Source organism: Sturnira hondurensis, unplaced genomic scaffold (genome assembly GCF_014824575.4).
Source record: "Sturnira hondurensis isolate 20B ecotype Veracruz unplaced genomic scaffold, ASM1482457v3 Scaffold0000780, whole genome shotgun sequence".
NCBI classification, from domain to species: domain Eukaryota; kingdom Metazoa; phylum Chordata; class Mammalia; order Chiroptera; family Phyllostomidae; genus Sturnira; species Sturnira hondurensis.
In genome coordinates this window covers 3,372,921-3,388,167 of record NW_028073411.1, presented here as the reverse complement: position 1 = coordinate 3,388,167, position 15,247 = coordinate 3,372,921, and the positions used below count along the sequence as shown (strand labels likewise).

Here is a 15,247-nt window from a genome sequence, read left to right as displayed (position 1 = left end):
TACTATCCAATACCAATACCTGATAATACTAGTATATACTTTATACATTATAGTAATATTATATATTTGTAATCAGTATACATGCAGTATATAGGTAATAGATATCTAATATACTTAGTCCATATTTACAAAAATGTATTTTTAAAAGTGGTCTGAATCAATTCAGATCAGATCATTTAGTTATGTACTCTTTTTGACAGCACTCCTTCCTTTTTTTCCCCCGGGCAGTGGATTTGTCCTACAAATTGGGTCATTTGTCTTCTAGATTAATTTGGATTTGGCTGGTTCTTTTCTTCTTCCATTTAACTAGTTCTTTACCCAGTTTCCTTTAAACTGATAGAAAGATTTAGTGGCTCAGTTAACTTTGGTTCAGATGTTTAGACAAGAGTACCTCATGTGAACTTCCTGTTACAGCCCATCATGAGACACAGAATGTTTGGTTGTTCCAGCTTTGGACTGCTAAGTTCGATCAGTTGGTTCAGGTATTTTCAACCCCATCCCTACTTTAAAAACATTTCCATTAATCTGTTGCCTGTGGTTATGGCTTTTATTGATGATTGTTGCCTAGATCCAGTATTTCATTTGGGATTGCAGAATGGCGATTTTCCATTTTAGTTATTCCTGCATTTCTCTGTTGGACTGCTACCATTTATCAACTCCTTGGTTTTTGTGAGATATATTCATACAGGAAAGGCAGAAAAAATGCTCAGTTCCCCTCACTCCCCTTTATTGATCAGTTCCCAGAGTAATGAAAGCAAGCCACAGAAGACACCAATCATTTTCTTTGTGAGTCATTTTGAATTTGTGGATTTTTTAAAGAAAGGCATGTTATGCTTTCCAATGACATTTTCTTTAAAGTTTTATTTTCTACCTGTAGGTATTTAGAAACACTGATTTTTTTCCCCATTGGTCTATTAAATTCAACAACCTTATCAAATTCTTATTCCTTTACATATATTTTTAGGTTTTATCCTCTGCAGATGGCAGTTTTTTATTTTGCCTTTTAAGTCGTTATACCTTTACTTTTTTTTCCCTACTGTAGTAGTATAGCAGTGTATTACTATTTGAGTAGCAATGGGATGCCGCAACCCTGTTCTTGTTCCTTACCTCAGAGGCAGTGCTTTTAATGTTGCACTGTGAAGAATCAGAGTAAGAGTGTTTCCTTATGTTCCTATACATTTCATCATGCTTTAATATCTGATTTTATGGAATACTTTTCTGCACCTTTCCCATGATCACAGGAGTTTTCTACCTCTAGTCTGATAATGTGAATTACATGAATTGGTTTTCTAATGTTGAGCCAATCTTCCAGTTCTATGATAAACTCATAGTGTGTTATCATTTGGGGGGTTTGTTGTGTTATCGTTTTTGGAGTTGTGTTATCATTTTTGGAGTTTGTTGAATTTAATTTTATGATATTTTTAAATTTTTACATTTATTTTCACGAGTGAGACTGGCTTTATAATTTTCACTTTCAGTACCGTTTCCTTGGTTTTGGTACTAGTGTTAAGGTACCCTCATATAACAAGCTAAGGAAGTGCCCCCTTTCTGTTATTCTCTGTGAAAGTTTCTGTTAGTGGTGGAATTACTTTTTCCTTGATTTTTCCTTGATTTTTGCTAGAACTCACTAGTAAAGCCATCTGAGCCTATTATTTTCTTTGCGGGAAAACTCGCCAGGTGGTTTAGATTTTAGTTCTTTGAAGAATGTAAGGTAGAAGTAATACCTTCCTGGGTTGACAAGCTAGTAGTTATAAGTAAAATTCAGTAAAAATTCAGTAAAATCCAGTCATCGATTAATATTTTTTACTGAAGGGTTTGAGTAAAGTTTTTTGTCTTTATTTTTGAGGTATACCCAACAAATTTTTGTCTAAATAATTACAAAGTATATTGAACACAATTATAAATTGTATTGAATACAAGTACACTTTTAAAATAGGTTATCTATTATGCAGGGTAGGGTAAAAGTAGGTTTTCAGTTGTGAGTACACAAAAGAGTTTATTATTGTATTATTATTAAGTATTATGTTATTTTCCATATGAGTAACTGTAAACCTCTTTTGCTATACCCTGTATTTAATACTGTTGTTTAAATTTATATTTTAAACTTCTTAAATTAGTAAGCTTTCTAAATAATGAATTTTTATGGAGTGTTTAAGAGGACATGGAGTTAGATATCCAAGCTCAGCTTTTGGCTCTGCCAGTTCCTATCTTTTGTGTATTTCTTATTTTCTAGGCTTTACATTCCTCATTAAAAAAAAAAACCTACTTAACATAGTTTTCAAGAGGATAAACTGAGAAGTGCTTTATAAACCATAAATTATATAAATGAAAGGTGTTAAAGACAGTGAAAGTTAATGAGTTAGGAACCTTTGCAATCTGTTTGAGCCCATTCATTTTATAGGAAATAGGAGCTAGTAGTGTATGGTGTATACAGAGCTGACTGCACAGCCCAGACTTCCTGCTTCCTGGATCACTGGGCTTTTTCTGTTTTGCCTTTGTTCAAATTAAATACTAGGTACCTGCAAGAAACTTGGACTTCTTTAGGAACATAGCTGAGTGTATCATTCCCTAGAGGTTGGGTAGAAAAGGACATGTGACATTAGGGAGAAAAAGGAATTTTAAGACTTTAGTTTCTTAAGTTACCAGTAATTAAAACTGCTGTCAAAGTAGTTATTGAATTTTTCCCCCAGAATTTAGACAAAGAGAGACTTGTTATACTTTTCAGGGATTAAAATTCATCTAATACAGTAAGAAGTAAGGCCCTGTGTAGTTGCTACATAACTTTATACTTGAAATTCAGTTGAAATTTTACTCTTTTTAAAAACCATTCCTTTAGTATAATTTTAGTTAAATCTTAACTTATATTTAACATGAAGACTTTCAGGCTAATTTTGTTTGTAAAAGGTAGTTCCTTGGAATCTAATTTGCCTCTTTATTTTTCTTATTTTCTCTAATATAGTCTTTATTTTTTCTAAATATGGAAAAAATAATTTCAAGTTTTTAAGTTGATAATACTAGTGGAAAGTGTTATTATTTGACCTTTGAAGATTCACTGTATTGTATAGTATTTGCCATGTCTTAACCTCGGGGGCGGGGAACTTCTTTCCTCTTCTCACCACTGTATGCTGGAGGCCCCAGGCCGTACCCCATTCCTTCGCTCCGCACTCCCTTCCCCTCCATAAGGTGCAGCACATATTTCAGTTACTAATCCTTATCTCCAGTTCTGTTGTCTACTCTCATTTAAGAATTTCTTTTTTCCTTCCCTTCTTACTCTTCCTCTCCTAGGAATTTTTTTTCCTGTGAAATGATGAAACACACGGGGACACATTGAAGGGAGGAACCCAGATTGGCCGAGACAGTTAAAAAATCCCAAATACTTTTGTGGAAAATATATACCCCATATTTTAGATAAGTTTGTAAAATGTTTACTTAAATCATTTTAATCCCACTTGTATTTTTTTTACAGGTAACACCTTTAAATGCTAGATTTTGTGAAGTTATATTTTGAATAAAAAGTTTCTGAGAGCTGAGGCTGTTTTTACTAATTTCTATGAGGATTCAATAAGAATTTGTATAAAATGAATTAAATTTTGTTGGCTTAAAATTGAAAATAAGACATCAATTTTTTTGGTTAAATTTATTGGGGTGACATTAGTAGGATCATGTAGGTTCAAGTGTACATTTCTATGATATAAGATCTGTATATTGCACTTTGTGCCCGCCACCCATAGTCAGACCATCTTCCTCACCCTATATTAGGTGCCCTCCTCCCTGCAACCCCTCCCACTCACTTCCCTTTGGTAACCACTGTACTGCTGTGCCCACGAGTTTCAGTTTTCAAATATGAGTGAAATCGTAAGGTTCTTAACTTTTTCTGAGTGATTATTTCACTTAGCGTAATATTGTCAAGGTCCATCCATTTTGTTGCAAGGGGCAGTATTTTATCTTTCCTTTATGGCTGAGTAGTATTCCATTGTATATATGTACCACATCTTCTTTATCCAGTCCTCTATTGAAGGACTAGACTTTGGTTGCCTCTATGTCTTGGCCACCGTGAATAATGCTGCAGTGAACATAGGAGTACATATGTCTTTGCATATCATGTTCTTGAGTTTTTTGGGTAGATATCCAGGAGAGGGATTGCTGGATCATATGGTAACACTATTCTTAATGTTACTTGAGGAACCGCCAGATTGTTTTCCACAGTGGCTGTGCCCGTCTACATTTCCACTAGCAGTAAATGAGGGTTCCCTTTTCTCCACAACCTCTTCCACACTTGTGTTATGATACTTGTCTTACTGATAATAGCCATTCTAACAGGTGTGAGATGGTATCTCATTGTGGTTTTGATTTACTAATAGGTAGTGAAGTTGAACATTTTTTCATATAGCTGTGGGCCATTTGTATGTTTTTTTGGGAGAAGTATCTTTTCAGGTCCTCTGTCCATTTTTTAATTGGATTGTTTGGTGTTTAGTTTTATGAGTTACTCTTTGTTGGAGCTGTTGTTTGCAAATATCATCTCCCATTTGGTCCGTTGCTATTTTGTTTTGTGATCAGTTTCTTTTTCTGTGCAGAAGCTTTTTAGTTTGTTATACTACCGTTCATTTATTTTTGCCTTTACTTCCCTTCCCTTGGGGTCAAATTTATAAAATGTTCTCTGTAACCAAGGTCCATAAGTTTAGTACCTATGTTTTTTTCTATATAATTTGTTGTTTCAGATCTTATATTTAGGTTTTTGATCCATTTTGAATTAATTTTTGTATGTTGGGTCAAAGTAACTGTTTCATTCTTTTGGATGTGGCTTTCCAATTTTCCTAGCACCCTTTATTGAAGAATCTTTCTTTTCATTGTGTGTTTATGGCTCCTTTGTTGAAAATTATCAGCCCATATACATATTGTTTTATTACCAGGCTCTCAATTCTGTTCCATTGATCTGTTGTGTCTGTTTTTCTGGCAATACCATGATGTTTTGATTATTGTAGCTGTGCAGGATAATTTGAAGTCAGGTAGCATGATAGTTCTGATTTCATTCTCTTTTCTCAGAATTGCTTGGCTATTTGGGGTCTTTCATGGTTACATACAAATCTGATGATATTTTTGCTCTATTTCTTTAAAAATTGCCATTGGGATTTTGATTGGGATTACATTAAAGCTTTAGTAATATGGCCATTTTAACTATGTTGATTCTTCTAATCCATGAACATGAATATCTTTCCATTTTCTTGTATCTTTTTCAATCTCTTTTAATAATACTTTGTAGTTTTCAGTATATAGGTCTTTCATATCCTGTGTTAAATTTATTCTTAGGTATTTTATTCTTTTGGTTGCAATTGCAAAAGGAATTTTTTTCATTTCTTTTTTTGAAGTTTTGTTGTTAGTATACAGGAAAGCAGTGGATTTTCGTACATTGATTTTGTATCCTGAAACTTTTTGCATTTGTTTATTGTTTATAATAGCTTTTGGTGGAGTTTTTAGAGTTTTCTTTGTACTGATTCATGTCATCTGCAAAAGGTGACACTTCTGCTTCTTCCTCCCCAATTTGGATGCCTTTTGTTTTATTCTCTTGCCTTTGATTTCATTCTAGCTCTGGCTAGGACTTACAGCAGTGTGCTGAGGAAGAGTGGAGAAAGTGGGCATCCTCTCTTGTTATGTGTGGTCTTTGTCATGTTTGGGCACTTCCCTTTGGTGCCTGTTTTATGGAGTGTTTTAATCATAAGTGGATTTTGTATCTTATCATGCTTTTTCTTCATCTGTTGATAAGATCATCTGATTTTTAGCCTTTGTTCTGTTGTTGTGGTGTATTACGTTGATTGATTTGCACGTGCTGAACTATCCTGGTGCCCTGGAATGAACCCCACTTGATCATGATGTGTTATTTTTTAAAATGTATTGTTGTATTTGATTTACTAGTATTTTGTTAAGAATTCTTGGTTGTATTCATCAGAGATATTGGTCTGTACTTTTCTTTTTTGTGTTTCCTGGCTAGATTTTTGTATCAGGGTTATTTTGGCCTCATAAAATGTTAGGAAGTATTGCCTCTTCTTCACTCCTTTGGAGGAGTTTGAGAAGGCTCGGTTTCAGATCTTTGAATGTTTGGTAGAATTCACTAGTGAAGCCGTCTGGTCCTGGACTTTTATTTTTTGGGTAGGTCTTGATGATTGTTTCAATTTCCTCACTGTTGATTGGTCTATTTAGATTTTCTCATTGTTCATTATTCAGTCTAGCAAGGTTATATATTTCTAGGAATTTACCCATTTCTTCTAGGCTATTGAATTTGGTGTCATGTAGTCTTTCATAGTATTCTAGTATGATCCTTTGTGTATCAGTGGTGTCTGTCCTAACTTCTCTTTCATTTCTGATTTTGTTTATATGGGCCTATTTTTTCCTTAGTGACTCTAGACGGGGGTTTGTCCATTTTACTAATCTTTTCAAAGAACCAGATCTTTGCTGTATTAATTTTTTGTATAGTCTCTTTGTTCTCTATTTCATTCTATTCTGCTCTAATTTTTATTATTTCCTTTCTTCTGCTGACTTTGGGTTGCTTTTGTTCTTCTTTTTCTAGTTCTGTAAGCTGTAATGTTAAGTTGTCTTCTACTTGGCATTTCTCTGGTTTCTTGAGATAGGCCTGTAATTATATAAACTTCCCTCTCCTTACTGCTTTTGCTGCATCCTAGAAGTTTTGACATATTGTGTAGTTGTTCTTATTTGTCTCTATATATCTTTAGATCTCACTTTTTATTTCTTCTTGAACCCAGTCATTTTTTAGTAGTGTGTTGTTTAATCTCCACACATTTATGGGTTCTTTACTTTCTTTTTTGCAGTTTCAAAGCATTGTGGTCAGAGAATATGCTTGGTACACTTTCAGTCTTCTTGAATTTGTTGAGGCTAGCTTTGTGACCCAACATATGGTCTATCCTTGAGAACATTCTGTGTGCACTGGAGATGAATGTATAATCTGATGGTCTGGGATATATGTCCATTTGGTCTAATGTGGCATTTAAAGGCCGATATTTCTTTATTGATTCTCTGTTTGAATGGTCTGTCTAGAGTTGTCAATGGAGTATTAATGTCTCCAACTATGATTTTGTTTTGGTCTTTTTCTCCCTTTAGTTCTGTGAGTACTTATTCATTATAAAATGTTCATTTTTTTCTCTTGCTATTTTTAAATCTGTTTTATGAGATTAAGTATGGCTATACCTGTGAAGATAAGATTTAATGTTACTTTAGCTTTTGTATAAGCTTGTGGCATTTTTTTCTGAAAAGCAAGACTTTAAAAAAAAGAATAAAGCTCATTACAGATGTTTCTTGACTTACAACAGGGTCATGTCTTAATAAGCTTATTGTAGGTTGAAAATATATTATAAGTCAAAAATGCATTTGGTGTACTTAACCCACCAAATGTCATTGCTTAGTCTAGCCTACCTTAAGTATGGTCAGAACACTTCCATTAGCCTATAGTTAGGCAATTGTCTTGGATTTCATCTTAAGAGTAATTGCCTTCCTCTTGTCACCAGCATCAGGGAACACAGTGTTTTGTAGACATGATGGGATTTGAAAGCAAAAAAACAATATCCAAAAAAAATCCTGGAAATCACAGTATACTGTAGAGGATCAGTTGTTCACCCTTGTGATTTTGTGGCTGACTGGGAGCTGAGGTTTGCTGCCAGTGCCCAGCATCACAAGAGAGTATCATACTGAATATTGCTGGCCCGGGAAAAGATCCAAATTTGAGGTACAGGTTCTACCGAATGCATAATGCTTTCACATCCTCATAAAGTTGAAAAATTATAAGTCCAACCATCAGTTAGGTCAGGGATCATCTGTATGTGTAGTTCCATCACAAAGGTGGAACTTGTACCCACCATAGAGAAAGTTTAGTTCCTTTGTATAATAAATATTAGCATTTATTTTAAGGTTTTAGGTTTTATGGGTGTTACTAGCTGCACTACAGTTCTGTAGGTTTTCTAAAACTATGTTATTTTTATTTATATTTTTTCATTGCTATTCATAGGAACACATGAGGGCGCATATTTTATGCTAATTTTACAGCTAAGAAAACTTAAGAACCAAAGGTGTTAAGAGGTTTGCTGAAGATTACATGGTTAGTAAATAATGGAATTGAAATTTGAGCTCATGTCTGACTCCAGAGTTGGTGGTGGTGAGATTATTTAGGGAGAAGGTGGGTTATAGGTAAACACTTACTTGCAGTTATAATAGTTATGCACAACGTGCTGTAAGAATGGAGAATAGGAAGCATGTAACTGTTAGCAAGGTCAGGGAGACTTCATAGAGGTGAATCACTGCTGAAGTGATTCTTAAGGAATCAGAATGTATCTTTTACTTTGTGCTGTGGAAACCCGACTTTATCCTTTGGGGGATTGGGAGGTACTGAAGGATTTTAGCAGGAGGGCTGATGTGACCAGCGTCATATTCTTACAAAGATAAGATGGCCCTAAAAGGCAATATATTTGTAGCATGGGTGTACTCAACATTAGGGAGACCGACAGGAAAGCTGTGGGAGAAGTGATGAGGTTGTCACTAATGGCAGGAGTGGAGATACAGAAAGGAGGGAATTGAATTTGAGTTTTTAAAAATTAAAGAATATACAGATGTTCTCACTTATTAAAAATAAGTGAGATCTAAAAGTCCCCATTAAAAATACTGAGATCTAAAAGTTTGTGAAGACTTACATCTAACAGTCTTTTAGAAGATAGACTCAGTTCTCATCATCTTTAGATTGCTGATCTGGAAAGAACTTGCTCTTAATTGTTAAAGAGTGTAGCCACATTTAGGATAATAATGGTGTCTTTTAGTCACAAATCCATTGAACTTTGGATGGAAGTGGAATTTATGTCTAGATTATGGTAATAATGTAACTAAGACTTTTCAGTATAGAATTTACACAGTCATATCATTTCAGGAAGCAAAACTAATATTACTCAAAATGATGAACACTGTTTTATGAATGACTTCTTTTATTTCATTCTTGATCATTCTAAATAATTTCTTAGAAATTTCTGATTGAGTTCTGCAGGCAGGAAGAATGCAGTATTGTCAGTCTTTTTGACAACGTGTTCTCCTAGGCAAGGTTCTACCAGTTTGATGCCACCCTGCATCTTGTCTTTTCCTCATCTCCTGAGCTGGAAGGGAAGCTGTCTCAGTGTTCCAATCTGTCATGTGGTAGGTGGGGTTTCTTGGATTGTCTCTAAGAACAGTCTTCCTGTTGTTAACGAGGCCAAAAAAAGTTTAAAATAATATGCATTTAGTTTTTAGTATCTAATCAATCAGAAATTTCATTTAGATATCTAGATGTATCTTTGTCTAAAATTACAAACTACAAAGGAAAATGATAGTTATCTTTTTGCTTGATAATGAATAAGGTCTTTTCCTGAACAATGGCATCTCTATTTAATGGATGCTGCATACCATAGTGGAATGAATGAGAAGTCTAGGAATTAGTAAATCTTATCTTGTAAATATATTTGGGTTTTTTTGAGGTATGTGAGAGAATTTAATTCATTACATACAATTAGGGAATTAGGACTTAATTCTCCCTCAAAATTGTTGGGAAAAGGTTGCCTGAGGTTTTTCCAGATTTCCCTCTGAGAAACTGAGCCAAAGTTATTCTCTCTTTTTTTAAGTTTTTAAAATTTAATTCTTATTCAAGTACAGTTTTGTTTTATATTTCCTGCCCTGCCCCCCACCCCGTGCTCCCCACCTCCCTCCCATTTCCGCCCCCCACCTTAATTATTGTCCATGTGTCCTTTATACTTATTCATGTGAGTCCCTCCTCTTTTCCCTTATGATTCTCTCCCCTCTCCTGTCTGGACCCTGTCAGCCTGTTCCGTATTTGAGTGTCATTGGTCATATTTTGTAAATATATTTGTAATCTGCCCCTTCTGTCTCACCTTATTAGCACAGCTTTAGCTTAGACCTTGTTGCTTGGGATAATAAAATATCTCCCTACCTCCAATCTGCATTTCTTCAATCCACTTTCTGCAGGTACCTGAATCTCTTTTACACAAATCTGACACTGACCCACCCATGTCTCTGTGAGTCTTTGAACTGCTAATGAGTTCTGCTAAATGCTTGGACAGTAGCATAATCAGAGTGGCTCCTTGGACATTTAATTTCCATGGAGTCTCACTAGCTTAACAATTTTATACTTACATGCACAGACATGTTTAATTTTTGTCATGTATTTTAATGAATTATATCTTCAGGTATTTTACTTGATTACACATAATAGTATTTATTAAAATACATGAGAAAAGACAGGAATGCTCAGAATATAATGCTGAAAAGATAATATCACACCATGTTGCATTTAATACAAGGTGAGGGCACTGAGGGAAGAAATTTGTCTTGGTTGTCATATTGGGTGCCCCACACCAACCAGAGGGCCTGGCCCGTTACAGGCATTCCGTATCATGTTTAAGTGAACAGGTGAAACCTGTTTAGTGGAGACACATGTTTCAGTATGGAGTACGTGATGTGCACTGGTGCATTTTGGGTAGCTAAGGTAGATGTCTATCAGGTGTTGGCGAAGAGCAACGATTTTGCTATTTTTTCCATTGTCCTTGTAACCTGTCCTTGTATCTCATTCATTATAGGCATGGATCTTTTCTAATGGCTCATGATACTACTATAAAAGAAATTTAGGTCAGTAATTTTAGTTAAAATGATTACTTGTGCTAAATTAGCCTAGAAGAGAAACAACTAGAAAGAAATGTAGAAGACTAAAACAGATATTGGAGTTCAGAATTCCCAACTATACTGAGTTAGATTTGTAGGCCTTAAGCCATTGTCCCAAAAGGAGATAAAATTTTATGTGGAGAAGTGAATTACTCTTGCCATATCCCCAACTCCTGTCTTTCTTTCCTTCTGCTACTTTAACTTGGCAAAACACCAAACCCTAGAGCAGTCTTCATCATTTACCTCCTGCATTCCTTGGAGGCAGGGACAGTTGGCTGTTGCTGGGATTACTGTAGTGCTGTGTGACAGCTGTGCCTCCAGATCTTGCCACCAGCCTGTCCTTTTACTGTCACCAGAGTGATCTGTCTATAACAAATCTGATTGTTAGTCCTCTCCTTGGAATCTATGCACTTCTTACAGTTTTCGGGATTCAAAATCCAAGTTCTTAGTGTAGAAAATCACTTTTAGAGATCTGGCCTCTTATCAGTGTCTTGCCTGATCTTTTAGCTCTTTTCCACAGGTTCTCTGTACTCCATATATATTAACCACTTGCATTTCTCTGGATGTTCCATATTGTTTTTACGCCACTGAACATAGGTTGCCTCTTTTCCCAGGTATGCTTTTTGCTCCTTGCCAATGTCATCAGTCACATGTCATTTAAAACTCCCAAAGTTACCTCTAGACAACTTCTGAGTTTTCTTTGCCATTCTGTATTAGGTAACACCCAATAGCTAACATTCTCAGTGGTACCTAACCTAATACATTGTCCATGTGCTTCCTTTCTCAGTAGACCTTTTTGAGTACTCGTGAGCTTTTTCGAGTACTGGATAATCCTATTATCACTTTAGTTCCTAATCCTTGTTGCTGATTTGCCTAGAACTGTAGTTAATGTGTGATAGTTAATTTATCAGAAGCCCCACATGTGCCCACCAATGTGTCTTAGGTATTACGAACATTTGAGAAAAGGAAGAATGTGGTCCCAACCCTCTTTGTAAATTAATGGTGTGGACAAAATGATTCATAAAGTAATTAGAGTTAATAAAATACAACACTAAAGGAGGACTTAGGTTGAATGGTTTGAGAATAAAGATATAATTGAAAATTTCAAATCCCTTGACTTTTTATATCTGCTCTTTACTCTGTTTTTCTCTGTTAGCAGTAGTATTACCACTATTAACACATTACACTTTCTATGTGTTTATCTTGTTATGCTTACCTGTACCACTAGAATATAAGTTTTATGAGGAATTTCCATCTCTGTTGTTCACTGTGGTATTTCCAGTGTCTGACACAAGGTAGATCCTAGTGCAATGGATGGAACGATGTTCAGAGAAGGAAGTAATCACTAGGAGATGGTATTTATGAAATACTTCGTGAAGAAGTTACATCCTGAAGTAGACCTTTAAAATTAATGTTTTATTAGATAAGTATTTATTAAATAATAAAAAATTACCAATTTTATTTTTATGAGTTTGTTCTGGCCATAGGTTCCTCCTAATTTTCTCTTCAAGTTTAATAAGGTTTGTATAGCCTTCATTGTTGACTTCTTTCTGAGAGTTTGACAAAGCCTATTTAGCCAATATGAGTTTTGCTGACCCTTTCCTAATATACTTGTTGCAATAACACTTCACTTTGTATATTTATTAGCAAAATGTGTTTGAAAAGTAGGTCTGCTGGAAGCAGTAACACATTTTACACAGATCATTACACAATAAGTTGTTATGAAATCTGAGAACTTATCTTTTATTTTGCATCCACTTAAAATAACTACAGATGAGTTTGAATTTGTAGGCATGTCAGGGTCCTGGTTGTTTTATGAATTGGGGTCATAATTGAGTATTTGCCTGTAAGTTCTTATTTAGCAAATCTTGATCATACTTTTAAATGTTGTATATACACATATGCATATGTCACATAACTTATAATTGCATTTTCCATTTCTATAGAATTTCCTTTTCTGTTTCTTTACCTTCCCAGACTAACAAAATAACAATTGGATTTGGAATTAAAACTATTAAAAATGTTAAATCACCAAAACAGGCTGTAAGTGGAACATGGTCATAATACTGATTTGCATTGTAAAATGATTAGTTGGAGCCCTGGCTGGTGTAGCTCAGTGGATTGAGCACGGGCCTGCGAACAAGACGATCGCAGTTCGATTCCCAGTCGGGGCACATGCCTGGGTTGCAGGCCAGTTCCCTGCAGGGGATGCATGAGAACCAACCATACATTGATGTTTCCTTCCTCTCTCCTTCCCTTCCCCTCTAAAGATAAATAAATAAAATATTTAAAAAAATAAAATTATTAGTTGGTCTCTATCATTGGCTTATTTTCTTGCATTTTTCCTTTAGGCACAGAATTAGATATTCTTAGGTTATTATACCTGAAATAAGTTCTTAATAAGGAAGCCTCTAGTCTACTCACTTTATTTTAGAGGCTAACTTTCTATTATGCTAGTAATCACTTTAAATTTCAAGATTGTACTACTTCTGGAATATATATAATTCTAAAGACATTTTAAAGGGATATTATTTTAGTGAACAGGTAGAAGCAAGGGGCTGAAATTTGTCAGTCCACCACCAGTCAGTCATATTGGGTGTGAATGAAGTTTTGGCAGTACTTTTCCATTTTGGTTTACTGGTTTAGTACATAGCGGATGATTTTTATCAATCTGATTTAAAGCCATGAAAAACCCCACTGTCTCTCTAAATTGATAGTTTTTGACAACATGAATGTGCGGATTCACATATTTAAGCGTTTTAACCAATAAATGTATATTAAGGGAACCATCAGGAACAAAAACATCAGTCTTTTTTGTGGCTTTTTCTTGTTGAATCTGGAAGTTGTGCATTTAAAAAAGTCATGGGTTAACTCTTGGATTCTCTTAAATGGAAAAATGAAAAAAAGTCTTTAAGGGTTATATAAATATTGTACATTTCCTTTTCTTGTATTGTTTGTGATATTTTCCTAGGACTTACATTTTATTTAAACTGTTTCGTACAAAAAATAGCACCTTGTAGTCTGTGGTTATCTTTTTTTAAGGAGGAGTTCATCTTTTTTGTTGGGAATAATTGGTAAATATAATGGGTTGCATAAGAAGAAAATTATTAAAGATGTGGAAGAATGTAGACAACCTCCAGTTACTACTGGTATAATTCCTGGTTGTAGTTGCCTAATATCAATTAAGTTGAATTATTTATTTTTAGTCATTTGTGTTCACATATTATACTTTTGATTTGAAGAATACTCTGCTAGACTTTTAAAAGCCTCTTAGTTTGACTTAGTTTGGAATGTAATTTGTTGGTTTTTTAAAAAATTACATCTTCTAATTATTGCCTGTGTTTGGTATGTCAAGTTAGTAATTGCTCTTTGTTCTCTTTCAGATCCCTGCATGTCACTGAGTCCACCATGCTTTACAGAAGAAGATAGATTTAGTCTGGAAGCTCTTCAAACAATACATAAACAGATGGATGATGACAAAGATGGTGGAATTGAAGTGGATGAAAGTGATGAAGTAGGTGGAAAATTTTCTCTTGTATTCTCGTAACATACAACAAGGTTTTAGTATTAAAATTTCCCATTATTTTTTATATGACATAACTCCTTCAACACCTTTTGTTTTTCTCTGTACATTTCATTTTTTCCCTTTGTATTTATGTGTTTTTTCCCCCTTTTTTTCCTTCATGTGTATATTGAGTTTACCCAGTTTTATAAGAGTCCTTAGTCTCATGTTCTTGGATTTCTCAACATGTATTTTTTTCTGACTCTGTTGCCACAAAGTTAATGGCTTAAAATACAACGCTTTATTATTGCTTCCGATTTTCTCAGTTGACTGCTTAGCTGAAACCTTCCCTGTACCCCTGCATTGGGGCTGAGGTCCCTATGGCAGTTCCAGTCAGCTGGGAGCTCTGCAGGGGCTGAAATATTTCAGATGCCCTTTCTTCTTCAGAATCTCTCTCCGTGTGACCTCTCATCATTTAGGAGTCTAGCTCAGGCTTCCTTACAGTATGGCAGCTGGCTCCCAAGTGGCAGTGTTCTAAGAAAACAAGTTCCCACATGAAAGTGCTTATCATGTCTCTGCTTGCCAGTGCCTGTTAATATCAAATTGGCTAAAGCAAGTTTTGGTTAAGCTCAGAGTCCATGTGGGGGAGAATTGCATAGGGCATGAATACCAGGAGATGTGGTTTACTGGGGGTACCTATGTAATAATCTTTACCCATTGTACAAAAAATCATGCTTTATTTCTTCCTTTTTAGTATTTTTATTGTATTTTTCCATTGTCATTTATTCACCTTATGCCCCCACCCATACCTACACAACCACCCACACTTGTAATTCATGCCCATGGGTCCTTTTACCTTTTTGCTTGATCTTTCTGACCTCCTAATCCCTCCCTACCTGGAGCTGTCAGCCTGCTCTCTATGAGTCTGTCTCTATTTTGCTTATTAGTTCAGTTTGTTCATTAGATTCCATATACAAGTGAGATCATAATGGTATTTGTCTTTCTCTTACTGGCTTATTTCACTTAGTGTAATGTTTTCCAGGTCCATCC

The 15,247-nt window shown here is 35.0% G+C and overlaps 1 protein-coding gene across 2 annotated transcripts in view; it reads left to right on the top strand.

Annotated features, from left to right (window-relative positions):
- Positions 1-15,247, top strand: part of STIM2 (stromal interaction molecule 2) — a 130,812-nt gene that overhangs the window by 34,025 nt on the left and 81,540 nt on the right. For both annotated transcript variants that reach the window (XM_037044705.1, XM_037044710.1), the window contains exon 2: positions 14,079-14,209. In XM_037044705.1, the coding sequence (XP_036900600.1) occupies positions 14,079-14,209 (131 nt within the window). The remainder of the gene's footprint in view (positions 1-14,078; positions 14,210-15,247) is intronic.